This window comes from Aspergillus bombycis (assembly GCF_001792695.1).
Source record: "Aspergillus bombycis strain NRRL26010 chromosome Unknown contig00180, whole genome shotgun sequence".
In the NCBI taxonomy this organism is placed as follows: Eukaryota; Fungi; Ascomycota; class Eurotiomycetes; order Eurotiales; family Aspergillaceae; genus Aspergillus; species Aspergillus bombycis.
Window position 1 is genome coordinate 7,148 of NW_019170182.1, and position 26,582 is coordinate 33,729.

Below are 26,582 nucleotides of genomic sequence, written 5' to 3' on the forward strand. Positions count from 1 at the left end.
TTTCTTTTTTTTTTTTGCCCTGCTTACCTACCCCTGATTCCACGGTTACTCCGAATTACGGCAGTTGTGGTGATGTCTGGGGAGTGAGGCTTGGCGACCCGATCGGTAGTAACTCTTTTTTTGTTGGCCGATGACACGTCGCCTGAGGAGCAATCCGGGAAGGTAAAGCGACCTTACTGATACCTTGATATTGCCGCCTTTCTGCAATCAGATACCATGTGTATCCTCCTCGCGTTCTTACAGGGGCACATGATTCCCTGACAAGTCCTTATTTAACCACATGCTCCGTGAAATAAATTAGCAAGGTACTAGCGTCACTCGAGTCAAAGCTTGGGGGGAATAGAATATGGAGATAGGCAAAAAGCATGGAGCTTTCCCCTGAATCCTAGTCCAATTTTCTCCATATTCTAACGACTTAAAGGGGGGGAGGGGGGGATTAATTTAATCAGTAGGTCTGTGTCTGGCCTCTGATTGTACGATACACAGTAACTCTCTACTAGTTCGAGGGAGCTGCTCCGGAGTCAATCAGGTACTAGCGTGCGATAGCTTGTGATAGTTAATGCCAATCACATGTTCAGATCACAACATCTGGACTGATTGTGAAGAGAGGAGGGGAAGTCCGGAGAATGGCGCTTTTTCTTTTGCACTGCTGAGAGTGATCCGCGCCAGATTACCCAATTGCAGCTCTACATTCCGGACTTATCTTTCCCCCTCCATTGCGAACATGATTTCTTGTCATATTATGGGGTTTGTCGTGAAGTTTAGGTATCCTTCATGTTACACGCCCCAAATTAGGTACCACTCTATTTTACCTATACTTAACTTACCTCCCGAACAGTTGTACCCCATACATTGTGGCACAGTCTGTATGTTACGTTCTGACCGCTATAGCGGGGCAATGACCAAGGGGGGTAACAATTGGAGAGAAGGCGGGAAAAAAAGAAAATGAAGGGGGAAAAAAAAAAAATCAAACTAGGAAAATAAAATAAAATAGAAATAAAAAAGGGACCACATTTCCAACGGAAGATGGCCGGATTGCGTCATGAAAAATGATTTGCAGCTAATCCAGGAGTCGAGACATGGGGCCTGCTTTAGTGGCGCGCACTGCCGTCTTTCTAGATGACAATCTCCCGTCTGGAGGAATGGTTGACTGAGCTGATTGGATCTCTACTTGGTAGGCTTCGGTACTAGCCAGATATTCAGATCACGAAAACGAGAGGTGTCATCAAGCAATCGGATTGTGTTATCGACGTCTATGTACAATTGTCATACAGCGTATGCCACGTAGTGAAGTTTAAGTTGTTCATGGGCGAAGAAGGGCCGACTGAAACTTGAAGAATCAGACAAAGAAGGGTGAGAGAAAAGGATTGACAGTCCAGAACGTCTCGCACGAACAAAAGCCGGAGGCAAAATACCTGCAAGAGTGATACGGTCCATCGGATGATTTCGGGGGAATGCCGGGTTTTCTTCCCTCTGGGGACCGCTCTTGCCAAGGGAATTTTTTTTTTTTTTTTTTTCAGCGAATTGCGGAGAAATTTCCTTACCTAAGGACCCTAAGAGACTGCTGGCGACTGTCACTAAAGAAAAATTTCCCCTCCTCTCCAGACCCCAAAGGGTTCCTCGGTGAAAGTTCTTCTCCCCCTCATCCACACTAGTACAGGACTGAGTAGGTGCTCCGTGTCAGGGAAATTTTTTTTCAACTACCCGTCCCCAATCACTCCATACTGGACGGGCATAAGGGCTCTTTCGTACACCTGCTGAGGCAATTTTCCCTCGGCATCTCCGACCCGGCTCAATTCCTCTAGTTTGGCCCTCTGCCGAGTCCGTCCCGAGTCCCGTGGTGGTCTGAGGCCGAATGACTGGACACGGCGCCCTTCCTTTTCCAGCCTTGCCCTGAGGTCTGTCCAGTGGTTGGGTTTGCTCCTTTGGGTAATCGTGTAACTTTTATCATTTCCCTTTCCTATTCCATTACCATATAGATTATCAATTAGTGTGGCTGCCCATCACTATACCATTGTTCCTCGGCATTTGTCCATGGACACTGTCCGATTTTTAATGGGTAATAAAGTTTTCCTCTGCGGACTTTTTTTTTTTTCTTTTTTTTTTCTCTCGCTTCTTTACGGAGTACTGTCTCGATGTTCTTCTTGAGGACCCGTTGCGGTTGGATAGCGGTGAGGATGGGGTAGAAAAGTTTTTCTTCTCCATTGACGCTAAGAAAAGTTGATTTATGGTTATCTACGTTTAGCGTTACATTCACAATTGTCTACTTTTGGGGGGGGGGGGGGAGGATTTTTGGGATTTTTTCTTTCTCAGACCCATCGTATATTGTTGGGGTAAATCCATAGAACCATTTCAGAGACCTAGCCTGATCCCTGTCTATTAGGGCACGAGAAGACCACCACTTCAATCACATGCCTTGCTCGAGACACGTGAAAGCAAATGCCCTCGACGGCTCTGGTCTCAGTCGTGAAGCATCATCTCTTGCTACCCCTCGGCATTGAGAAGAACCTGTGATAGAATTCTAGTGTATCGGTTATCCATAGCATTTGGTTTGACGTTGACGTACAGCTACGCTTAACTGCTGTCACTTCGGCTTGCTGTATGCGCGGTGGCACCTAGCGCTCTACATGCTGACTCTGGATGAACAATGTGCATCAATTATGCGATTATCTGGATATACAGTCTGATGGACGATGGGACAACCATCGTTAAGTAGGGGTCATGGGTCGACCATCGTGAGGCCCATTTATGCCCTCATACATACATATATATATATATCGAAGCAGCTCTCATGCACATCAAGTAACCGTACGTCTAGTCCGACTGAATTGGGTATTTTATCTGAGTTGAACCGCATCGTGCAACCTCAGCGTTCATTGATCCAACAAAAACCATCGGAAGGTCATTTCTGTACACTATCCAGCTCAGGCACGATGGTGAGCCATCGAGGAACAAGATTGGCTATATGGTTGGTTACAGTCTGACCCGCTAATCGAGTAGAATGGTATCTTTCACTAGGTCCTACATAACTGTGGTCACCTAGGCAAGCAGAGTCAATGGCCGGATGGCAGTTTATACTCAATACTAAACCACTATCAGCTCATTAGGCTTATCTTCTAACTGGAGTTAGCTAACCAGAGTGGCTGGGCGTGAGTCGCTTCCCAGTCAATTCGAAAGTACTTTGAGAGCTTTGGAGGTGTTGGACCACATCGATACACAGGACAGGCGGTATATAACAAAGCATCACTGGCCCTGGAGCTGTCTCTCATAGAACAGGTCAGTTCTTCTCGACTGCCGCTGTACGGCTATACATTCGGCAATATTACCGGAAGCAGAAATGATGTCGTCGCGCCTCGATGATTCTGCCGCGTCTTCCCGCTTTCCTGATAGTCTCCAAAGTTCTTCTTTTTCATGCTTCACTAGTAGCCTACAATGAACGTTTCTTGGATACTGCTCAGCTCTATCGACAATTGTGGCTAGGACCCTCTAATAGAACCTGCCCTTCTTTCACGGGCCTTCAAACGGCTCGGCTCTCTTTTCCCCTCCCTCGTTCGCCTGCTCTTGTGTCCTTTCTGCTGCCATCATGGCTCCCCCGCGGCAGCGTGCGACAGCTGTTCACGATGACTCTCGATCCGAAGCCTCTAGTACTACAAGAGAGCATAAGACGGGCGCTGGAAAAGGCCGGAAGGCAGCAAACAACTCTACAGTGGTGAACTCTGTCTCACATCTCAAGATTTCCTCCAATGTCGCCAATGTCACCAGCGCCCCCATGGGAGATGGCGACCAGTCAGACAATCAGCCCAAAGTAAGTGATTTTCCTGCCAAACACATGAAATTACTGCCATATATCTTTCCTCTATACTATATAGTAACCTCCTGCTATTGTTAAAATTGCTAACATCTAATTCTCGTGCCCCAGATCGCCTGGTCCGAGATGCCTCTCGAATTCCTCCACTCCTACCGACACGCCTACAAAATATCTTCACCCAGCGCCTATCCTACCGAATACTCCCAGCTCATCCTCTCCAAAGGAATCGGCCTCCTATCGCCTACCTCCATCGCCGCCCAACGGGCCCATCTCCGCCAAAGCCAGAACACAAACGGTTCTCACACCAACAACAAAAAACCCCATCACCCCCACGTCGCAGGCAGGACCAATGGTACCAAAGGCTCCTCAGGACACAATCCCAAGAATCAAAGCGCAATTGAAGGAAAGAATGCCCTAAATCATATTATCGGCCAAGACCGCGTGAGCAAGAATCACCTTGCATTCACCGTCCGTAAACATTTCAATAGCGCTGGTCTCGCGGAGCAAGAAGCCATTGCGCGGTTTTTGTACAAAGTTCGTGAAGAAGGCAGAGGAAGACAGTTTCGTCTGAGGTTTCAACCTTAGTCGCTCTCTGTTTATTCCTTTCTCCGCTTATACTTTTTTTTCTTTTCTTTTTCATTCCAAAATATTGGTCGATGCATTGGTGTTTTGTTGAGATTTCTCATACACCTGCCCGGGGACCGGCTCTTGGCTTTTCCACCTTTTTTTTTTTTGGTCCTTCCGCGATCGCTGCCTACGTCACTCTGTACAAGATATACTACGATTTCGGAGTCTTCTGCCACATTCGCACCCATCCCCTCTTCTTATGATACCCATTGGGCGCAGATTGTTTACGTTTCTGGTCTTAATTTATCTTTTATGTTTATGCTTTTTTGATACAGAACTACTCTTCCCTGGACATGCCAAAGACGATACAGCCCCATGACTTGTCTTTATACCTTGGATCTGTCAGACATTTGCTCGGTTCTACTTATATTGTTGCTTGGGTGTTGGGATACTCCGTCTGTTTGGGTCTAGGTCTCTAACCTACTATATTATGCATAATATCATGTATTATAATGGAGTTCTGGGTTCTACTGTACTTTTATCATGGCGTGCTGAGTTTTGGCCCCTTGTGCCAGAATATAATGGAGGATATATATTGCTCTTGATATTATCGTTTCAATCAAGTACATGCTTGCATTTTCTTCATCATGATTTATGTATACTATAGTATACATACATACATACAACGGGCTTCAAGACTCAACTATATCTTAAAAAACAAAATCACAAAAGTGAAACATACGGCATTAGCGCATATAATCAGCGAAAAGAGTAGACGTAACGCCTGAATGCAAATTTCCAGTCCATGAGTCTATCATACTTCATAATCCAACCGTCGCATGACCGCCTCCTATTTCCATGCGTTGAGACCAGCCCAAGGATCCGCTGACGAGGGTGCGGGCTGGCCTTGCGACTGTGAGGGTTGTGACTGCACCTTGTGATGCTGACTTGAGCCGTACGGTCTGCTTTGGGCGTATCCGCCAGGGCCAGAGGGGAAGGGTCCCGAGGACGGGGGATACGAGGTTTGCTGGGGACGCGGTGGCGGGGGAGGCGGGACGTACCCCTGAGGCATAAATTGCGAGGGTGCAGTGGGTGGAGTCGGATTGGAGTAGCCGCTGTATGGGGTGGGCGTTGACGAAAAATATTGTTGGGTTGGAGGAGGCGAGGCGGAGGCGGGGAATGGATAGGCCATGGGGTTATAGCTCTCAGTGAGCGGTGCTGCCGCCCCTTGTTGGAAAGGTTGGCCTGGCACGTATGAAACGCCGGCCCCAGAGTTTGTGTATTGACTATAAGGTGCCGGAGAGTGAGAGAGCGGGGGTCCGTGAGATTGTCCTGCGACAGGCGGATAACGCGGCGACATCTTTGGGGAAGATATGCCAGGACCCGGATAGCTGGGGGTCTGAATAGGAGGCGGAGGAGACTTCACCTTTGTCGGAACCCCTGAAGACGAGGAGGAAGAAGGCGGCTTAGGCTCAGTAGAAAGACGCTCCATCAACTGCCTGAGCTTTTCCCGTTCACGATCCTCCTGCTCCGTCGCACTACTCGCCTTCTCGCGCTCGATTTGTCCTAAAAGCTGAGCGCCTTCAGACCTCCGATTGTTGATGAAAGTTTCCACATTCTTCCTCAGGCTCTCCACTGTGTCGCCCATTTCGGTGTAAAAGGTCTGCGCTTGCCTAACTCCAGATAGCAGGCCATTGAACGCATCGAATACCTTTTTATACCGCGCCATGACGGTATTTCTTTGACGGGTTATGGTTTCATATTTCGACTGTTCGGCTCGCACTCGCTTGTCTTGAAGCAAGTCGCCATAGATTTTAGTGAGCTCTTTCATTAGTGAGGCTTGCTTATGGTTGGCTTGTAGTAACCGGTTTTGGTGTGGGCGGAATTTTTCTAATTCAGCTTCGAAAAGCTGCGCCTCCTGCCCGGAAATGGACTTCTTGTTCAGTATGAGCACATTAGAGATGTCGTCAGTGTGAACCTTCAAGCAGAATATTAGCATTGGAGAGAAGTGAATCTTCTGGGCATATGCATACCTTCTCTTTCAGGTCTTTCAAGACCTGGGATCGTTCTCGCTTGAGCAAGTTCAATTTCTTCAAAATGGACTCAACCATGGAAATCTGTTCTGCTACTGAAAGCCCTCCCTCATCGTAAACATCGTCTATCAGGCTTCCTTCCGATGTTGGCGCGTAAGGGCTACTGTGGCCATTCTTGCCTTTGCTAAACTTAGACCCGGCCTTGATCATAGCCCGCTGGAATAATACATCGGCCTCGTCTGTTTCTCCCGCAGATCGCATCTCATCAAAGTCCGACTCATACTGTCGAAACGTAGAGAGGAGTTGAGAATCGCTGGCACTGGCTTCATTGACGGTGTCCCGATATGTACGAACATCGCCGCGTAATGTAGTATTCAGTCTTGCACTAGGCTGCTGACTCCAGTCAGGTCCGTACTTAGAGCGCATCTTTTCGCACACACTTTCCTCCATGTCAAGTTGCTTGGCGCACTGATCTAGCTGGGCCAGCACTTCCGATTTGCGCTCCTGCAAACCGTCAAACGCTTTGGTGAAAGATTGATGCCCCGCAAGATCTTGACACCATCGTCGGAACTCATCATCAACTGTCATCTCCTGGTCCATCCCGCCCTTGAGAATGTTCAAGCTTCCAGGTAACTTCAGATAGTCCAAACTCGCGGCCATTTCTCCATTTGCTGTTTCAACTTTCTCCGTTTCCGCCCGTATCAACTTCGCCTTTTCCTCGTCATAGAGACTGGCTGTCTCCGTGACGGACATAGGTACGAGTTTCTGAAAGATATCCGGCCCGATGATCCGCTGGATATCCTGTCCCTGATAGAGCTCGCTGACTGGGATGGCCTTTGCCGCAGGCAGCTTTGCAACAGCTGACAGGCCCGCTTCGTTCGGAACGGGCTGGTGGTAGATGAAATCATTGTCCTTAGTGAATGTCACGAGCTTAGCCTGTACAGTTGCAAGGTGATATTTAACGATGTCCAAGAGAGTAGACCCCGACTCGGCGCTCAGGTTTGAATTAGGAGGTACGGAAGATGGGAAGGACTTGGCCCAACTCAATGCAGCAGTTGAGTTCTTCTCAGCTAGCTGAAGCCTAGCAATGGCCACCCCATGCGACCCGCTCTCACTGTCAGCTAGGGCTTGGTAATAGGAAGCTACAGAAGCCATATGCGCCGCTTTAGCTTGAACCACAACCACCCAGACTTTCTCAAAGACACCCTTCGCATACTCTTGCACCCCCTCAACTGCCTGTGAGTATAGATAAGCCGATTGACTGGCGAGTTTTGCAAGGAAGCCGACCTTCTTATGGTCGGCCACTTGTTTCTCAAGGAAGACCTCTTGACCCTGGGCTAGGGTGATGTTGATCAGAGTCTTAACAGTCTCTCGGTTCAGGTCGGTCGACGGCGCGTGTAAGAAGTTCTCGTTGATATAGGTAAACATTCCCGCGGCCGCCTGGAATGAGTGATAGGCGGTTTTCAGGCCCGAATCCTCCGCCCTGTTCTGGTTCGCAGCATGGCAGGACAGGACGGCGGATATGTTGAAAATGATTGAGGCCTTCTCGAAAGCTAGGGAGTATTGAGAGGTGGGCTTGTGTGTGAAAGCATCGTACCTATGATGAGATACCTTATGTTAGGGGGTTGAGTAACAAGAAAATTAGGGCGGTTGGAAGGTATGGCCAGATACATACCAAGTGAATGATATTTTTATGTGATTTTCGTCCACAGGAAACCTCAGATCGAGGAGCTCCAGCTGCCCATAATACCGATACAATAGGTCGCGCCCTGTCGCACTATCTTTCCCCGCGCCTCTCATGTCCTGTCGCAATCTGTTGAGGGTTGCGCATTCTTGGCCATATCTTTCGGGGTCTTCACCATAGCTCTGGCGTATGTAGTCCTTGAGTGGTTGGATCCAATCGATTTCGTTGGTCTGCTTCAGCGGACATGAGATCATTGGCGACTGAACCATCTTGTAGGTCGGAAGGAGCGGGAAGCTCCCATCCACAGACGGAGAAAATACAACGGAGCCGAACTGGAGGTACGAGGGCGAAAGAATAGCTGGGTGGGCTTGCGCGGTGGAAGGGAGGAGGGGAGGATTATCGGCAATGGAGAGCTGTGGGGTAAGGAAGGCAGGAGGTCAACAAGGTTAGCGGAACGTAGCTGAGGGTCGTTAGCCAAGATTAGTGGGGACACGGGGGAAGATATCCGAACCGGGTGATATTATACGTAAGAGAGAAAAGCAAAAGAAATTGGACGGGACGACAGACCAAGTTGTGTTCGAGGAGATGGTGGTTGGAAACTCAGGTAAAGGTTGGAAGGCAACGACTTTGGTTTAGTTTACCATTTTAATGACGCTGTGGCCCATCGACTCCTTAGGCGCCAATATGGCTGAATAACCGCCCGAGTAATTTCCTTGCCTGATTTTCATGGCACTCCCGTGAACATAGTATATAGAAGAAGTAGAGAATGTCTTTCGTGCGTAAGGTCTAATTATACATACATAGATACATAGATACATACAGTCCCGGCCTCTCTATTGACACACGACCGTTTCTCCCAAACGGTCGAAATGAACGCAGACACACAAAATTTCCCAACTCTCGTAAATGGTGAACCCCTTATCTCGCCGGCGCTATGATATTGCGACAAAACAAAAACTCAAATACGTAGTGATAACATGACCCTGAAGGAAGTATATTGAAGCCTTGATTATGTCACTTGAACTTCTTTCAGTCAGACTTCTTCTCGCCGTCGTTCTTGCTGCTGTAGCCTGATTCCTTCTTGCTCGATTCTTCGGGTGAGTTCTCACACTTGTTCACGAGTTTGTGCCAAGCGGATTTGAGAAATCCTTCATTTTTGGAGTCTCCTGTGGAAGCGTCCCCTCCGGATGGTGGGCTGTGTGTTCGTCAGTACCAGTAGCAGGCAATGCTGTCCAAACCCGCGTAACTCACCTATCCTTTCCAACGCCCATGACTCGCTTGGCGGTCTTGTCACCCATCTCATCCGCAAGGACTTCTAGAATAGTTCGCTGGTTACCTGTCAGGTACTTGGGCATGGCAACCTTGAACTCGACCTTGAGATCACCAGTGGGGCTGAAGCGACTCGTACGACTACCAAGTCGCTTCATACCCATTCCAGAAAGTGTGACCTTGTCGCCGGTACCAGTACCCGTGCCAACCTTAATCTTGACTTCACCATCCAGGGTCGGCACGGTTACTTCACCACCCAAAAGAGCAGTCGTGAGGGGAATCTGAGCCGTATAGAGAATATCGGAACCGGAACGGCTGAATCTATGGTCAGGAGAGACCCGGATGGAAACGTACAGGTCGCCTCGTTGTGTGCGGGCTCCGGGTGCGGCAGATGTTCCGGTGGGTGGTGCATCTCCTTCGTTGCTCACTCGCAAGCGCATGCCATCCTCTACACCACCTGGAATGTCAACCTGTACAGTCTTTTTGCCCCTGACCACACCGTTGCCATTGCAGGAGCCACACTCCGAGCCCCTTGGGACAGACATGCCTGCACCTCCACAGGCATCACAAGTGGCTGCCACCTGGAAGCCTCCCTGCATAAAGTGCACACGAGTTCCAGAGCCGTTACATTGACGGCACTGTGTGCGTTTGGCGCCTTTCTTAAGCCCGTCGCCGCTACATGTACCGCATGGAGTCAAAGGCGTGATAACGATATCTTTTGATGTACCTTTTGCGGCTTCCATGAAAGAAATGTTGGTCTGGACTTCAATGTCTTCGCCTACCAGAATTTCTTGGAACGGGCCCCGTCGGCCTCGACCAGCACGACGTGCGCCACCTGTGAAAGCGCCAAAGAGATCCTCAAAATTGATATCTGCTCCCCCAAAACCACCAGGGAAACCACCCCCAAAGCCACCGCCAAATCCGTGGAACCCACCGGCACCTGCGAACGGGTTACCGCCGGCTGCGCTGGGATCGAAGCCACCATTTTGGTCGAACGCTGAGGAGCCAAATCGATCGTAGTTCTCACGCTTCTTGGGATCGGAAAGTAACTCATAAGCTGTCTGGGCCTCCGCGAACTTTTCCTTAGCATTTGGCTCCTTGTTGGTGTCCGGGTGGTATTTCTTTGCCATTCCATAGTAGGCCTTCTTGATATCGCCTGCGGATGCATTTTTATCGACTCCTAAGACTTTGTATGGGTCGGAGATCGCGGCAAGGGGAGCAGTAGTATGGAAAATCTATATAGGCCAGAAGTGAAATCAGTCATGACTCGATGATGAACATGTTTTAAAGGCAGCTTAGCTTACCCTCGACGAGGAAAACACAGATTGCTTCTTATTAGTTGCACCACTTCGCACCCGCTTGTCATTTGATGAAGTCGGTGAGGCATGGTAGGCCCGAACGCTGGTTGCTGGGCTCCTCGAATATTGTCGCGAAGTACTCCGGAGTAAACGGGCGGGAATAGCCGCGGCCTTGGGCATTGCGGCGGAAGTAGCGCTCATGTTGTGAAATAAACGGGCATTAACTCAACGGACAGACTGGACCAGGAGGAGAAGGGGGTGATTTGAAATCAATGGTGTTGATTTGGAAACTCCGAGTACGCCAGCAACTGTTTTAAGCCGAGTTTTGCCGCCTCCTGATATGGAGAAACTTAGAAGCTTCGAGTCGTTCCGCTCGAAAAAGTTTCCCGACCGGAGAAACAATTGACCGAGACGATGATGATGAAAGGCTTCTTGCTTCGGTAATCAATCACTCTACCTCCACTAGCTGCTGTCCGACCATTGCTCCTGAAGCTTCTCATTCTCCCCCGAATCCCTTTTTCTTTTTTAATCTTCCCGTGAGGATCTCTGTATTCTTGTGTTTTATTCCTGTACTATATCTCCCCTATATCCCTATTCTTCTTCCGTATTCGCAGCTACCACTATAGCATGCTCCGCGGCCAGTCCCTCCCCTGGAGAGCTGCGCTCCACCAGACACCGCGCCCATTGATTATTCGGCCCCTGCTCGCTTCACCGAGATACAATGCCAGTGCCCGGTCAATCCTAGTTTCGTCGCGCCTCTCCCGCTCCATCCCTCCCTCCCGCACCTTCTCGTCAAGCTCCATTCGCCGAAGAGAAAAACCCCCACCCGGAGACGGCAAGGAAGACCCGGACCATAAAGAGCAGAAGGAAAAGAATGAGGATAAGGATGTCGAACGCACTTCTGAGCCTCGACGCAAAGTTACCGATCAGTCAGGGAAACATGGCTCATCAACAGAATCCGGAGCTCGACATCGGGATCTACGAAACGGAGAGAGAAGCAGGCGGTGGACAAGGAGCAACGAGGATTGGATGACGATGGAAAGAAGCCTAGTAATGTAGCTGAAGGTAGGGGAAACTCCAATGAGCCATCTCCTATCCCTGTCAGTGGCGACTCGGATTCTAAGCCTAGTGGCGCAAACAACGGAGGCAACGAAGATGGTGGAAAGAAAGGCAAGAAGGGCTCCGGCGACAAGGCTTTGCAGAAGCCTTCTGTTCCTGAAGTTTATCCTCAGGTCATGGCCATTCCCATCGCGAAGCGCCCGCTATTCCCCGGCTTTTACAAAGCCATCACTATCCGAGACCCGAATGTAGCAATGGCTATCCAAGACATGATGAAGCGTGGGCAGCCTTATGTGGGAGCTTTTTTGTTCAAGGATGAGAACGCTGATGGAGATGTGATCGAAAATCTCGATGATGTATACGATGTTGGAGTGTTCGCTCAGATTACTGCTGCTTATCCTCTTCGTGGGGAAGCTAGTGGCGTGACAGCTGTGCTTTATCCTCACCGACGCATCAAGGTCTCATCTTTGTTGCCACCCAGTGATTCGACGAAGGCTTCCACCACAGAAGATAAGCCGTCTGAAAAACAAGGTGACGTTGTAGCCAGCTTTGAAGAGGGAACTCAGGAACTCGCAGCCAAGGATCACTACGAGCCTACATCATTTTTGCGAAAGTATCCAGTCAGCTTGGTCAACGTAGAGAACCTGGCGGAGGAGCCTTATGACAAGAAGAGCGCCATCATTCGTGCAGTGACCAGTGAGATCGTCAATGTCTGCAAAGAAATCGCCAGCCTGAACCCCCTGTTCCGCGACCAGATCTCCGCCTTCTATACCGACCAGTTCCCTGGAAACTTGAGTGACGAGCCATCTAAGTTGGCTGACTTTGCAGCAGCTGTTTCTGCCGGAGAACTGCAGGAGATGCAAGAGGTCCTCGAAATAATGGATATTGAGGAGAGACTTCCCAAAGCCTTAGTGGTATTGAAGAAAGAGTTAATGAACGCGCAACTTCAGTCAAAAATCTCAAAAGATGTGGAGGCTAAGATTCAAAAGCGCCAACGTGAGTACTGGCTAATGGAGCAGATGAAGGGCATCAAGAGAGAGTTAGGTATCGAATCCGATGGCAAGGACAAGCTTGTTGAAAAGTTCAAAGAGAAGGCGGAGAAGCTTGCTATGCCAGAGGCTGTCAAGAAGGTCTTTGATGAGGAACTCAATAAGCTGGCTCATCTGGAACCGGCTGCTTCAGAGTTCAATGTCACCCGCAACTATCTCGACTGGTTGACACAGATACCCTGGGGCCAGAAGAGTGTTGAGAACTTTGGCATCCAGCACGCAACATCCGTTTTAGATGAAGATCACTATGGCCTGAAAGATGTCAAGGACCGTATCCTTGAGTTTATTGCCGTTGGAAAACTTCGCGGAACCGTCGAAGGCAAGATCCTTTGCCTTGTGGGACCGCCTGGTGTTGGAAAGACTAGTATTGGAAAGTCAATTGCCCGGGCCTTGAACAGGCAATATTACCGCTTTTCCGTTGGAGGTTTGACGGATGTCGCGGAAATCAAGGGGCACCGCAGGACCTATGTGGGTGCCCTTCCGGGACGCATCATCCAAGCCCTCAAGAAATGCCAGACGGAAAATCCTTTAATTTTGATTGATGAAATAGACAAGATCGGGCGCGGCCACCAGGGGGATCCGTCTTCTGCACTCCTCGAGCTTCTTGACCCGGAGCAGAACTCCTCCTTTTTGGACCACTACATGGATGTCCCAGTGGATCTGTCCAAGGTTCTCTTCGTTTGCACGGCCAATGTCACTGATACGATTCCCCGCCCTCTACTCGATCGAATGGAGCTCATCGAACTGTCAGGATATGTTGCGGATGAGAAGATGGCTATTGCTCAGCGCTACCTAGCCCCTGCTGCTAGGGAACTGACGGGCTTGAAAGACGTCGATGTTACTCTGAAAGAGGAAGCTATTGAGGAGCTCATCAAATCTTACTGCCGTGAAAGTGGTGTTCGGAACCTCAAGAAGCAAATCGAGAAAGTTTACCGCAAGGCTGCTTTTAAGATCGTACGTGATCTCGGAGAGGACGTACTCGCCGAGGACAAGGCTCTGACCGATGAGGGCAAGGCTGCACAGGAGGAGTCGAAGAAGGAGAGCGAGACTGCCGACTCTGCTAATGCCACAGCCGAACCAGAGAAAGCAACGACTGAAACACCTCGTGTTGCCCTTAAAGTTCCAGAGGGGGTGCAGCTCAGCATCGGCAAGGACAGCTTGACTGATTACGTTGGACCCCCAGTTTTCACGTCCGATAGGCTGTATGAAACATTCCCACCCGGCGTCACAATGGGCCTTGCTTGGACCAGCATGGGAGGCGCTGCGCTGTACGTTGAGTCCATTTTGGAGAACGCTTTGACTTCCGAATCCCGACCGGGTATCGAAATCACCGGCAATCTCCAAAATGTGATGAAAGAGTCTTCCCATATCGCGTACTCCTTTGCCAAGTCGGTGTTGGCTAAGCAATTCCCGGAGAATAAATCTTCGAAAAGGCAAGACTTCACATGCATTGCCCAGAGGGTGCCGTGCCCAAGGATGGTAAGTCACATTTTTGCACTATTCCCTATACATCCAGCTAACAGTATCAGGCCCATCTGCTGGTATTACAATGGCATCATCCCTTCTCTCCTTGGCGCTGAACCACTCTCTCGACCCGGCCATTGCTATGACTGGAGAATTGACCGTGACTGGTAAAGTTTTGCGTATTGGAGGGTTGCGCGAGAAGACCGTTGCTGCTCGTCGTGCCGGTGCCACAAAGATCATCTTCCCCGCCGACAACACGTCGGATTGGCTGGAGCTGCCTGAGGTGAGTAATTTGTTTTCTGCTTCGATTCTCACTTCATGATCTAACCATTGTTCAGAACATCAAAGAAGGTATTGAAGGCCATGCAGTGAGCTGGTACTCGGAGGTATTCGACTTGCTCTTTACCGGTTTGGACAAGGACGCAGCCAACCACATCTGGCAGAAGGAGCTCGCGGAAAAGTCCAAGAACAAGTCGACTAAGGACAATGAGGACGATGACTGAATTAGTTCCTTGATGCTCTTGATCTGACTTGGTATATACTACGCTTGCCATGGTACCTTGGTGTTTTTCTTTCTGGTCACGTACAGGCGTTGTATCGCGGAATGCATGGTCGGAGTTTTCCTTTCTTTTTGCTTTTACTTTTGCTTTTGCTTCATTGATGTGTCACTGAAAGATTTGTATTTGAGCTGAGTTGGAACTCAGCCATGGATGTGATAGAAGAAGTGATTTCCTCGGATTCAATACCCGGTGAAACGGCTATGATAGAAGAGAAGTCCCCACAACGACCACTCCACTCTGATTGAGGAGGTGAAATGGATGTCATCATCTCTTGTATGTATGTTTATGTATATATACCTCTCTCCTGCTATATTATCGTATGAAGCAGTCACGTCAAAAGAAGTGTCTACCACAGAAGCCTCCGAGATTTCCATCTCACGGGAACAAAGAACAATGGCGCGATCAGGACAAACCGAGGATCCAGCTGCAGTTCCAAGTACTATAGCAACACCTAACAATCCCCAGACCCCCAAGGCCGCCCCGCTAACAGATGCGACAAGCCCAATGCCTGGGCCCCGACCAAGTAAAGCGTCTAGAGACATCCAGGCCAAACGTAATGCTTCTACAAAGGCAACCGGTAGCGACAAAAATCGACCTGATGATTGGACATGTCGCACTCTGCCCTGGACAAGACCACCACACATCATTCTCATACGTCTCCGAATTCATAAACAACCGGACCAAACGCAGTCTACGGTACAAACGCTGGAACCCTCCTCTCATGAAGGCTGATCTGAGTGAAGCAGGGGCTTAGGTGTCGCACGACGTGTACAACTAGAGTATACCCTGGTATTCTGGTATAACCGAACGCCGTCATCGAGTCCATGTCGTATTTCGCCCCGACATTTCTTGGAATTGGGTCCGTTGGGTTTTACATCACACATGACACTCAAACGCGTCGGACAGTCAGGTCTGCAATCATTTCTATCCCTAGGCTAACGAGTTTGACAGTCGCATGCGTTATCTGAAGCTAAACTCATGTCGTGACCGTCGGTTAAATCTCAACGTTTCTCAGGGCGTCTACGGGTTGGACCCTGGGTGTTCTATTACTCGGTGGCCTGGGTGGGGACCAATTGGTACTGAGTCTACGGGCCAGTGTCTATTGGGTGGCTTTTCGTGCTTGTCTTGGTTGTCAGTTAGTGCTGGGCTGCGTACCTGATGGTTGCCAACCCGACGAGCGTAGCGGGAATACGGGAAGTGGAGAGCTGGGGATATTGTGTGTTACAATGGGCTACTTTGTACTATATTTATACGTTCAGCTTTGGTGTTTAGAGAATGCCTTTTTTTTAATCTTGGGTACGTGCTGTGGTTGAATGTTGTACGGATTTGGAAAGCGTTTGGCAGGGTAGAGAATGGTGGCTAGTGCGGATCTTTGGACTTTATGGGCGGTTTTTGCTTTTTAGTGCTTTCCATTAGTTATATAGATGGCCTCTAGAGGAAGTGCTCAGTTGCGGAGTTGCTGAATCTTGGGGCAATGTGTATTGTCGAAGTTGAGAGTCTTATGAACAACCTGCGAGGGACTGACTATTAGCTGTCATAGATATTGCCTTGCTCGCATGCATCAAGGATGTATGGTAGATTTGCGCAAGTCTGAATAACAATATAATCCTATAGGCAAATTTTATTTGAATGTGGACTGAGCCAGAGCCTAGGGGTTTGCTCAAGCTGCCACTCAATTACATTTGAGACTCTGCTGCCTCATGGACTCGGAAACTTTTCTGGTAAAGTTGAGATGCCAACCTTGCGTTTGCGTCTAATGCAGATCTCGGATATTTTTTCAACGGACCAGTATCTGCACTTCTGGGTTTGATACGTATCAGGCCGGCTTGGTGGCGTCTATTGTCAAGCTCCCGGCAGATTGGGATTTGAACTAAGGGGAACTGCGGCGGATCAGGGCCCTCCTATGACAATAAATGTTGGTAGATATGACAGCGTCTGTGAAGCAACCCTTTCCCAGTATATGATGCACCAGGAAGGTGGCGACCCACGCAACAGGGTAACACCTGGCCCAATGAAGCGGCCAGAGTCAAGAGTTCAACTTTGACTGACTTTTGCTTCCACAGATTGCTCTTCAGTGCTCCAACACTGACATCTGGCAACGTAACAATGGTATAGCGTACATCGAATGACCGTTTGCTCTGACATCATTCCAAAACCATATGGCGTAATGTATGTGAGAGATCTTGGGGTGGAAGGGTACCTCAGGTGGGAGGGGATGAGTCTGAGGGGTCCTGCCCAGTGGTGGGATGCAAAGCAGTAAATCTTGCTCAGGCCTGGCATAGTCGCATTTCAACCCACCATAAGCTATATGGTGTTGAGGCTGAGTTGCGGTTAGTGTCGGTTGTCTGACGTCCAGTTCAAAAGATATACTGGCATGTCAGGTGATGATTGCTAGCGACTAGAACGGGAAAGGAAGTCGTGCCCATGGACCTGAAGCGTGTAGCAGTACGGGTGGACAGTATTTAGTAGACAACCATCGGGAGCTGTCGAACGAATCAACATTTGGGGCTTATCTTTTGAACAACCTTCCGAGGACACGTTCCCAGCGCGCTGACAACTGGATGAAAACCAATGATGCCATTTCAATGCAGGAGTCCCAAAGAAGAACGTGGGCTGGGGGACCCTGTATTCTCCGCCGGATAGCATCTTGACTGTCTGTTCTCCACGATCAGCATCCGGCCCGCGTCAGAATGGTCTATCCTGTGAATTTATGCCTGGGTGTCTTATGAAGAAGTGAGCGTCGATGACGAGAGTGCATCGCATTGCAGCTCTGGCGTCCACTGCAGGTGCGCAAAGTGTCCCGAGGCTTGTTTAATTAACATCAACCCTTTGTTCGGGTATGTGAGATGGAAACTGGGAAAAGAACAGACAACCAGAGAGGTGTCATCGTTGATGCAACAGTTGTCCTGTATCCGTAGGAAAGAACGTGACCTCCATCGGGAGGGTTCTGTCTGGAGACTGGTTGTCGAGGGAGCCAGATGGAAGATGATTGGATGCATTGCGAGGGGTTGAGTTGTTCTACGGGAGCATCACTTTGAAAAAGTTTATGTCGAATGAGAACTATCACTATTTGCTACTAACTTGTCACTAGTCAATAGTCTATGTACAGTAAGACTCTTGGTAGGTTCAATCGTGAACCCATACCTAGTGAGATAGACCTGTTTATGGTGTGAAAATCTACTCTATTCGGACAGCGTGGCCCCCGACGCTCCTTTATATCTATATTGGCGGTTAGAGCGACAGGCTCGGCTAGTGGGATGGATGTACGAGGAGTATTCGTCAAGAAGAGCATACGACAACAATCAAACAGATAGTGAAGCCCATCTCATCGACGAAGGTCATTGGGGCCACCTCATAGAGGGAAGCTATAGGGTGGATCGGACATTTTGGTGAGCAGGAACCGGGCTTCGAGAAGAACCTGGGCTATGCATTTGCAGTAGTGGGTTGATCTGTTGCTATTTTACGGAGTACTCCTATCGATTATCGTGCTAATTTCGTACTAGGTCTTTTATGGTAAATTAATACTCACTAATGTGACCATATGCATCATGATCTATACTCCAAACGTCCGGGTGTGGAACTGAAACGAGACTCTTTGATAGGGCTGATATTACCGCCTTGCACGGGGGCCCTAACCCCCAAGGGACTCTTGTGATGATAGACAGACTTTATGAGCCACCATGTCCTGTTGATGGGAGCCTCTTTTTTCTTATATGATGACGTATGGAGAAATTGAAAACCATTTATTAACCTGGCATCCCTTGCGGATAGCGGTCAGTACTAGTACTAGTATGGTCTCATCATGGTTGGAGGATGACTGGGATGGTTCAGGCACTGTCAGGCCGCAGTGCATCTCCACTTTATGTTTTGTCTCTGATTGACGCTTTGGGGATCCGATCCGACGTAAGGGCCATTTGATTAGTGCATTGGATTTCTTCCACGAATTTTCCATTGGGTTTTCCATGTGTAATTCACGCCTCTCCTTTTATGTATTGAATTAGTTTCTATATTCCCATTTTCCAATGACAAAATTGGTTGATTTATTTAGAATTTTCCTCCCCTGTTGTCATCCCATCTTGTTAAGGTCGTGATGGTGGTTGGTCTTGTGGGCGGTGTAGGAGTCTAGTAACTACTCTAGTACTAGTTAGTAGTGCTCTCACTCCTCCCGTTAGGTACCGACAGCCTTGAATATTAACCTAATGCACTTATCGTAGTGATCGTATCCCTTAAAACCAGTCAGGAGGCTTTGCAAATGCACCGTTAAAACCTCCAACAGACTTCAAACCAACCCAAACCCAACCACCACTGACTATAACCGCCAACCAGCCCGTGCAGCTGGGCAACAGTCAACATTTGCCGATCAATTGATCGCATAGTCACCATATTCTCATCTTCGACTACCATCGTCCTTTTCCCTGTCTGTACCTATCCAATCTATCTGTTCTATCTATCTATCAGTCAATCATTATCGTTCCTCCCATGAACCTGGATCACTTTGCCGCTCACTGTCCTCATCAGTGATATCCGACATTGTGCGACTAGTGGGACTGAGGCCAAAATCCTGGACGAACAACAACAACAACTCAAGTTACTCACCGACTTCTTGTTCATGGTTTACATTTCCTTTTTTTGACTTTTAATTACTCTATTTTTATACTCTTTTTCTTCGTTCCATAGTTCCTGTTCTTGATTTTCACAATCAGGCCGTGCCAATTTGAGCCGCCCCTTTAATAAGATTTTTTTTGTTTTATTTTTTTATTTTGTGTTTTTTTTATTTTTTACCTTTCCCCTAGGTCCAAGCGAAATCATCCCACACTACTGAGTCAAGGGCGAACGCGTCTCAATTCTTATGGACATCGCCATTCCAGCCACTGGGGGGTCTTACTCATTCCTTGCACAACCTCGGACTAGCAATTGTGCCGTGCCGTATGGCCATCTCGATCGCAGACAGTTCTTGTAGTCCGACTAGGTCTCTGGGTCTTTTGCTGGATCCAGAAAAGGCCGACCTCCCTCGTCCCAAACAGAGCATGTGGCATCGCTTTGGTTTGCGCAGATGGCTGGGTCGTGATGATCGAGACTCTTCTTCCCAGTCCACTGCGGGGGGCACCTCCTTCCCCAGTCATAACGACAAAAATAACAACATCAATGATACAAGCAATGTCAATGCCGGCAACACCAAACCTCATGACAACCTCACTCGCAAACTCTCAAGAAAAGTCGGCGTCGGCCTTCCCAGGTCTACCACATTCAAAAGACAGAATTCCGAGCGTCGTGATAATCTAGCCCCCTTGGAACCAGGGCCCCGTCGTGCCGCTTCCGCCGACCGACCTCGCACACTGAGCGCCCAGCGGACTCGGAGCCGGTCTCCACCGCCTGCCGTCGACCCCAGATTGTCCGCTCCCGAGGTTCCCTGGCACGATCCGGACGAGACCACGGTTGAAGAGCTTCCAGAAGCGAATGAGGATAGCGATCTCCGCTCAGAATGGGACCCCTATCCGGCCATGACGGAAGCACCCGAAGAGCCGCCGGAAGATATCATCGAGATGGAGTTGGAGAAACGGTGGATTTTGAACTTGAGCATGCACTTTCGCGACCGCTCCGAGCGTGAAAAATTTTTCGTCACATATGCAGAGACGCCCAATCGCTGGCGAAGGGTTACCATCTCCTGCGATTACCGCGGCGCCCCTCCCGATTCGCTTGAGCAAGACCTGAAGGAATTACGCTACCAACGAGACAAATGCGCCCGGATCTATGAATCAATTCGCGAGTCATTAACTGAAATTCAATTCTACGACACAGTCACGAATCTGAAGTTGGAAACTCGGGATGGCCGATTGCACGTACACGTAACGGAAGACGTTAACGAGATCATCCCTTACCCACCCATCTCCTGCATTGGCCACTTGCCCGACTCTCGACTCGTCTGCGAGGATCAGCTGCATTTCGAGGCGCACTTGTCGGGATTTGTATATAATGTACGACTGAATGGCAAGTCTTACATCAAAAAGGAGATTCCCGGCCCTGACACGGTGGATGAGTTCTTATACGAGATCAACGCGCTACATGCATTGCAAGACATTCCGAACGTTGTCCAGGTAGAAGGGGTGGTCGTCGACGAACATGAAGAAGTAGTCAAGGGCTTGCTCATCAGCTTTGCGGAGAAGGGAGCGTTGGTTGACATTTTGTACGAGCACCGAGGTACAATCTCATGGGAGCAACGGGAGCGCTGGGCGAAACAAATCGTTCGGGGTCTTTGTGAGATTCACGAGGCTGGCTATGTGCAGGGGGACTTCACTCTGTCCAACATTGTGGTGGATGCCAATGATGATGCCCAGATCATAGATATCAATCGACGAGGCTGCCCTGTAGGATGGGAACCTCCTGAAATTGCTGCGAAGATTGAAAGCAACCAACGAATTTCCATGTATATCGGAGTCAAAACAGATCTTTACCAGCTAGGAATGACGCTATGGGCGCTGGCGATGGAAGAGGACGAACCCGAACGACAACCACGTCCGTTAGTACTGGGCCCAGATGTGGACGTACCAGAATATTATCGAAGGCTGGTGGCCGTCTGCTTGAGCTCGAGGCCTCGGGACCGGCTATCAGCCAAGGAGCTTTTAAATTTCTTTCCGCGCGAATATATACCAACAGAGCAGCCTCCTTCCTTGATGTACCCACGACATCTGAGCCATGGGATAGGGCTGAACAATGGCGCTCTACCATTATATAATCACCGAGTCATTGCGGCTCCGGGGGCTTTCTTAAATCATCATGCTGGGCCTGTAGATAGCACGGGATGGCATCTCAGTGCCCCATTATCACCGGACGATGGATACGATCCGCAATATCTTGACCCAAATTTTCTTGCAGGATTCGAAGGAGAAGAAGAGCAGCGAGGCAGGACAAGGGAAAGGCGAGACAGCAAGCCTCTAGAATCCAACCTTAGGCCAGAACCTCACAGCTTGGGAAATCATCTAGATCCAACGGCATTTGCCGCTCCAATACCGTTCTCGAGAAGCTTGGAGAGTGACCAGGCACGGACGCACCTAACTACTCAAGGGGGTGGAGAAAATGAAATTGATCTAGACGCAGATTTCGATCTTCGCTATCGGGATATTTCTCTGGATCGAGCAGCAAACTTACTGCCCTTGGAGGCTGACACTTTATCTGGGTCACTTGCTGGCGTTGGCAGCCATCCGGCCTGTTCGTTGGGACCAAGTTCCACAAAGAAATCGTCCCCAGACTCTGCGAATTGTGGAGAATCCCCTTTATCTGCGGCAACCCAATCTACCGATCCGTACGCAGCAACTGTGCCAGATTTAGGTCATGCACTAATCCGTGATCAGGACTGGTCCAACCAGATGCCTTCACGTTCGGTATCCTCCCTGTTGCATTCCATATTACCTATCAATCCTGCCCTCAGTTTGTCGGAATCAAAAATGATGGAGGGGAATGCAGAGCGCTTCTCTCCCCTGACCGTTCGGTCTGCATTAAGATATCCTCGGCAGATTCTCCAGAACACGCCTTATCTGAGCGATTCGCATTTACCCATAAACCCGGCATTTGCAGATAAAGCCCTGGCTTCCGTATGACGGAAACCAAGTGTCACTGCCAGGTGACATTTGCGATAAGCAAAAGAACATCCGCTTCTTGATCCAGAACCAGGTTGTTATTGTGATTTGCGGACCCAAGAGAGCAGTACGCGATACCCTTATCCCACGCTTTGGCGCTGTACAGATACTTATTTGGCGTGGCTTTTTGATTCCTCGTTTACAACTGCAAAGCAGCGAGCATGACGGCGAAACTGGAGTTTGTTTCTATTTTATTCGTTTTTTTTTCTCTCTTGGCTTTCGGGTTTCTCGGTTTTATTCCCTTCCTTCCACTATAAAATTGCCGGGTCGAACCCACCTCGTCTTCTTTCGTTAAAAGCAGCAACAGTCTCGTTTTCTTTTTCTTTGTTCTCACGAATGATATGATGACATCCAAATGGCCGGGTTACTTGTTATTGAAAGAAGTTTATGTATATTGATTGGCACCGATGAAAGTCCCTCATGGCCATAGCTGTATTAATTCGATAAAGATTTGGTACGTTCAATCTCGGGTTAGGAATTCCAAGCTGGAAGATCTTGACTAATGTAAGTCATTCTAATAGATATGGACAGCCTGAACGTAGATGGCACTGCTACACGAGTCTATTTGACTCTATTCACTTCACCATAACTCTGCTTTGTTCACATGGATCGTCATCTTCATAATCTGGATTCCCGACACTCTTTGCCAACCGACATGCCTCATCCATGCTATATCCCCCCGATTGGCATTCTCTACTCGTTCCTCTCCAAGACAGCTTCAAAGCTCCTTTGCCACGGCTGTGCATCCGACCCAAGTCCTCGGCCAATAAGAACAATCTTACATTGCTTCTGGCCTTCATCTGATGACGTTGGCTCAGCATCCCGGATTTCAAATACGTCTCGGACTGCCTGAATAACCCTGCTGGAATCATCCTTTGTGATTAATATGCCCTTGAGGCGGTGGATATCGAAATCAATCGGACGAGACTGAGACCCAGGTTGAGATTCCGCAGGTGGCAGAGAAGAGTCCCAAAGGACGGAGCGAAGCCAGGCATCTACGAGGGGGATCTTTTCAGACGGAATGGGAGGGGTTGTTATTGCGATCGTCGAGATGGCCTGGTAAAACTGGTTAGATTCTCGGAGTTAAGGAGAAATAACTTGATCGAGGATGACTTACCGGATCAATATGGCTATGTCCCTTCTCACCAAAATCCAGACTAGCCAAATGATCGTAGGCATGCAGATCCAACACAACGCCTTCAATCTGGGGTGTCTTGCTGTGATCTGTAACATGGATCTTAGCGACACTGTTGATGGCTTGCACTCGCTCTCTGACTTTTCTGAGTTCCTCCGGAGTAACGAGATCAGCCTTATTCAGAATGATCACGTCTGCATGCGATATTTGCATGTGGGCCATGGATAGCACGGGTCCCGAATGGGTATGGTCCTGGCCTTCTTTTTCGTGACTGGACACAGTCTCCTCGGGAGTGGGCTCATCTAGAAGATGTAAGATATTCTTCGCATCGACAAGAGTAACGATTCCGTCTAGGTAAATGGAGCTGCCGAGGTTATCGTCGACCCAGAATACAGGCGCGATGTTGCCAGGGTCGGCAAGGCCGGTTGTTTCCAGCAGGATATAGTCGAATGTGCCTCGGCGCTCCATGAGAGACTCAATAGCCATTACGCCAGAGTCTCTATTTGTCTTTGGTCAGTTGTGTTGTTGTACGGCGTGTGAAGAACTTACTTAACTGAGCAGCAGATGCAACCATTGCCGACTTCCATCCACTCGGTGACTTCTTGGCCATCCTGGTTTACCGTCAATGGCTTCTCGATGTCCGTGGCTTGATTACGTATTAGCGTAAGCACAGGCTTTCAGCGGTCTATATATGCTTGCCCGCCATGTGTATCCATTCTATATGACTTACAGTCACCGAACTCTACAATACTCTTAGTGATGATCGCATGACAGATCTAGGAAACCAACCATTCATTATCACGGCGATCTTCTTGCCATGTTTTTCATTGAGGATGTAATTTAACAGTGTAGTCTTTCCTGCGCCAAGATACCCTTGACAAACTGTCAGCTGGCAGACCCCTAGAAGTACATGCATCACAGTCCTACCGGTTACAAGCGTAATAGGCACCCGACTCTCCGGCGGTGCATCTGCCTCTTGCTGTTCCACATCGGGGATCTGAGAGACATCCACCAGTGCTGGAGGGGCTTCGTCATCGTCTATATCTGCCATGATGAGTAAGATGGGTGATCCGGTCGCGCCACGAGATACTACTGGTATCCCGAAGTATGGGGAAATACAGTAGATGATCTGATTGACGGAATGACGTTACCTAGAGAGGATTAGCTAGGGCTTAGGGCACTGACTAGTCATGAGCTCCGCCGGCGGTATCTCCGTCTCCGTCCCGTCACTCCTTCCAGAAGCTCCGCTTGGTCTAAGCGCCTCCGTCTTTCCTTAACAACTTGTTTTTCTTTCCTTCATTTTAACTTTCGTTTCGGGCTCTCTTTTTAAAGATATTCTTTCATTTCACCTTAAACTCTGCAATTGTTTAGACATGGCTGCTGCGGGAGCTTCTCAGGCTAGCTCCCCGCGCTTACCCAGTCCTCCTCCGTTCACAGAAGTTCAGATCGGCCCCAAATCGCCGTCGGTCGGCGAGTCGTTTGGTCAGGATGCAGAGCAGCTGATAGGTGCTTCCCATGGCGCTGATGATGGCTCAACTCGGAGAATCCGACCAGGAACCAAGTCTGTTGACATGGCAGTTGGTCCGCCTCTGGTCCCTCTCTCCCAGGTATGTAAACAAAACAAAATGCGCCGCACCTCCGCTAACTGGCGCCTCCCCCAAAGCTCGACTCTTCCTTCCAGCTTCAAGAGCACCTCAAGGCCCTCTATAACCACTACACCCGACCCGAAGGTTCTGACGCTGTCGTCCCGATCAACCGGGAGGTTGCCATTCAGCTTGCGGAGCCCCCGGAGGGCGTGGACCGGTCGCTTTGGCTCTATGAGCTTTGCCGCTTCCTTACAATGAAAGTAAACAATCTTATTATTGCTTTCTTCGCCGAGAACCCCCCCTGCTCCGCGCAGACATGCCCAGAAATGCGAGCGTCAGAATGGCAGTATCTCTGCGCCGTTCACGATCCGCCTAAATCCTGCTGTGCGATCGATTATTCTTGTCACACCCTGGATTGGGCAACCAACATCCTCACGTCACCCAAGTACTTCCCTAGTCGTCTCACACTAGGCTCGGAGGCAGGCGGTGGTGCACAGGCGAGCATGAGACATTTGACCAACATCTTTCGTCGCCTCTATCGTATCTTTGCGCACGCCTGGTTTCAACATCGGGAGGTGTTTTGGCAGGTCGAAGGCCACGATGGGCTGTATATCTTTTTCAAGACGGTCTGTGATCTGTACAGCCTGATACCAGAAGACAATTACACTGTTCCGGCTGAGGCAGAGGGTGCCGATCCCGTTCAACCGGCAGAGGAGCAGACGGACGGGCGTCGCATGACCATACTGCGGAAGGAGGGTGAAGGTTCGCTAGCTGCCACACTGCAAGAGCCACCGTCGGCGACCACTCGACGTCACAAGAACAGTCCGTCAGCAAGTTCTCGGGTCACAACTGTCCGCGATGTCACGACCATCAGCGAAAGCGCCGAGGATGACGAGCAGCAGCCGAAACAGCAGGAAACTGAAAAGCCCGCAGAACCGGCACAGAAGGAGCCAGAGCCTCAGCCGCCCGTGGAAGCCTCCAGTGAAGATCCCAAGGCCACTAACGAAGAGGCGCCGATTGGTAGCACCGAGTCACACATTACCGTTGCAGAAGTGCAAGATGATGAAGAAACAGAAGCAGCTCCGCAGGCCATTGACGCAGATCCCAAGAAAAACGAGCAGGAGGAATTAAAACCTAGCACCGAGGGAAGCGATACGCAGAGGGATGAGCCCGAAACAGCCTCAACCGAGGAGGCCCCGAAATCCGAATCAGAGGCGGAGACAGAACAAACCACCGATCAAGAAGCCCAAGCAGTGCCTGAGCCGGCGAAAGAGACGTAAATCTTGCATTCAACAGAACCCTATATTCACTTCCTTCTGATGCCATGCCATGTGTCTATACTACGATTGTAATATGCCTTGCATCACTATCATGCCTGTATTGATGACGTTATCTTTCATTTTTTTTTACTAACAAACTGGATGAGGAAGGTTACT

At 49.4% G+C, this 26,582-nt stretch overlaps 7 protein-coding genes across 7 annotated transcripts; 4 read left to right on the top strand and 3 right to left on the bottom strand.

Annotated features, from left to right (window-relative positions):
• Positions 1–3,583: 3,583 nt before the first annotated feature.
• ABOM_011864 (uncharacterized protein) lies at positions 3,584–4,393 on the top strand (the record flags this gene model as incomplete). The annotated part of the gene is made up of 2 exons (XM_022538992.1): positions 3,584–3,805; positions 3,920–4,393. 2 exons carry the CDS (start codon positions 3,584–3,586, stop codon positions 4,391–4,393), a joined length of 696 nt encoding a protein of 231 aa, XP_022383460.1.
• An 832-nt stretch (positions 4,394–5,225) lies between these two features.
• On the bottom strand, positions 5,226–8,361 carry bro1 (putative signal transduction protein BroA; the record flags this gene model as incomplete). The annotated part of the gene is made up of 3 exons (XM_022538993.1): positions 5,226–6,353; positions 6,409–8,005; positions 8,084–8,361. 3 exons carry the CDS (start codon positions 8,359–8,361, stop codon positions 5,226–5,228), a joined length of 3,003 nt encoding a protein of 1,000 aa, XP_022383459.1.
• Positions 8,362–9,121: 760 nt separating this feature from the next.
• ABOM_011866 (putative mitochondrial DnaJ chaperone (Mdj1)) lies at positions 9,122–10,860 on the bottom strand (the record flags this gene model as incomplete). Its single annotated transcript, XM_022538994.1, has 3 exons — positions 9,122–9,287; positions 9,344–10,596; positions 10,666–10,860. The coding sequence occupies 3 exons, from the start codon at positions 10,858–10,860 to the stop codon at positions 9,122–9,124; spliced, it is 1,614 nt and encodes a 537-aa protein (XP_022383458.1).
• A 426-nt stretch (positions 10,861–11,286) lies between these two features.
• Positions 11,287–14,734, top strand: ABOM_011867 (putative mitochondrial serine protease Pim1; the record flags this gene model as incomplete). The annotated part of the gene is made up of 4 exons (XM_022538995.1): positions 11,287–11,588; positions 11,624–14,246; positions 14,284–14,514; positions 14,570–14,734. 4 exons carry the CDS (start codon positions 11,287–11,289, stop codon positions 14,732–14,734), a joined length of 3,321 nt encoding a protein of 1,106 aa, XP_022383457.1.
• Positions 14,735–19,719: 4,985 nt separating this feature from the next.
• ABOM_011868 (Protein kinase domain-containing protein) lies at positions 19,720–22,386 on the top strand (the record flags this gene model as incomplete). Its single annotated transcript, XM_022538996.1, has 1 exon — positions 19,720–22,386. One exon carries the CDS (start codon positions 19,720–19,722, stop codon positions 22,384–22,386), a length of 2,667 nt encoding a protein of 888 aa, XP_022383456.1.
• A 732-nt stretch (positions 22,387–23,118) lies between these two features.
• On the bottom strand, positions 23,119–24,611 carry ABOM_011869 (CobW family GTP-binding protein; the record flags this gene model as incomplete). Its single annotated transcript, XM_022538997.1, has 6 exons — positions 23,119–23,481; positions 23,543–24,059; positions 24,110–24,206; positions 24,291–24,302; positions 24,350–24,433; positions 24,488–24,611. The coding sequence occupies 6 exons, from the start codon at positions 24,609–24,611 to the stop codon at positions 23,119–23,121; spliced, it is 1,197 nt and encodes a 398-aa protein (XP_022383455.1).
• Positions 24,612–24,933: 322 nt separating this feature from the next.
• Positions 24,934–26,426, top strand: ABOM_011870 (Mob1 family protein; the record flags this gene model as incomplete). Its single annotated transcript, XM_022538998.1, has 2 exons — positions 24,934–25,167; positions 25,224–26,426. 2 exons carry the CDS (start codon positions 24,934–24,936, stop codon positions 26,424–26,426), a joined length of 1,437 nt encoding a protein of 478 aa, XP_022383461.1.
• Positions 26,427–26,582: the final 156 nt, after the last annotated feature.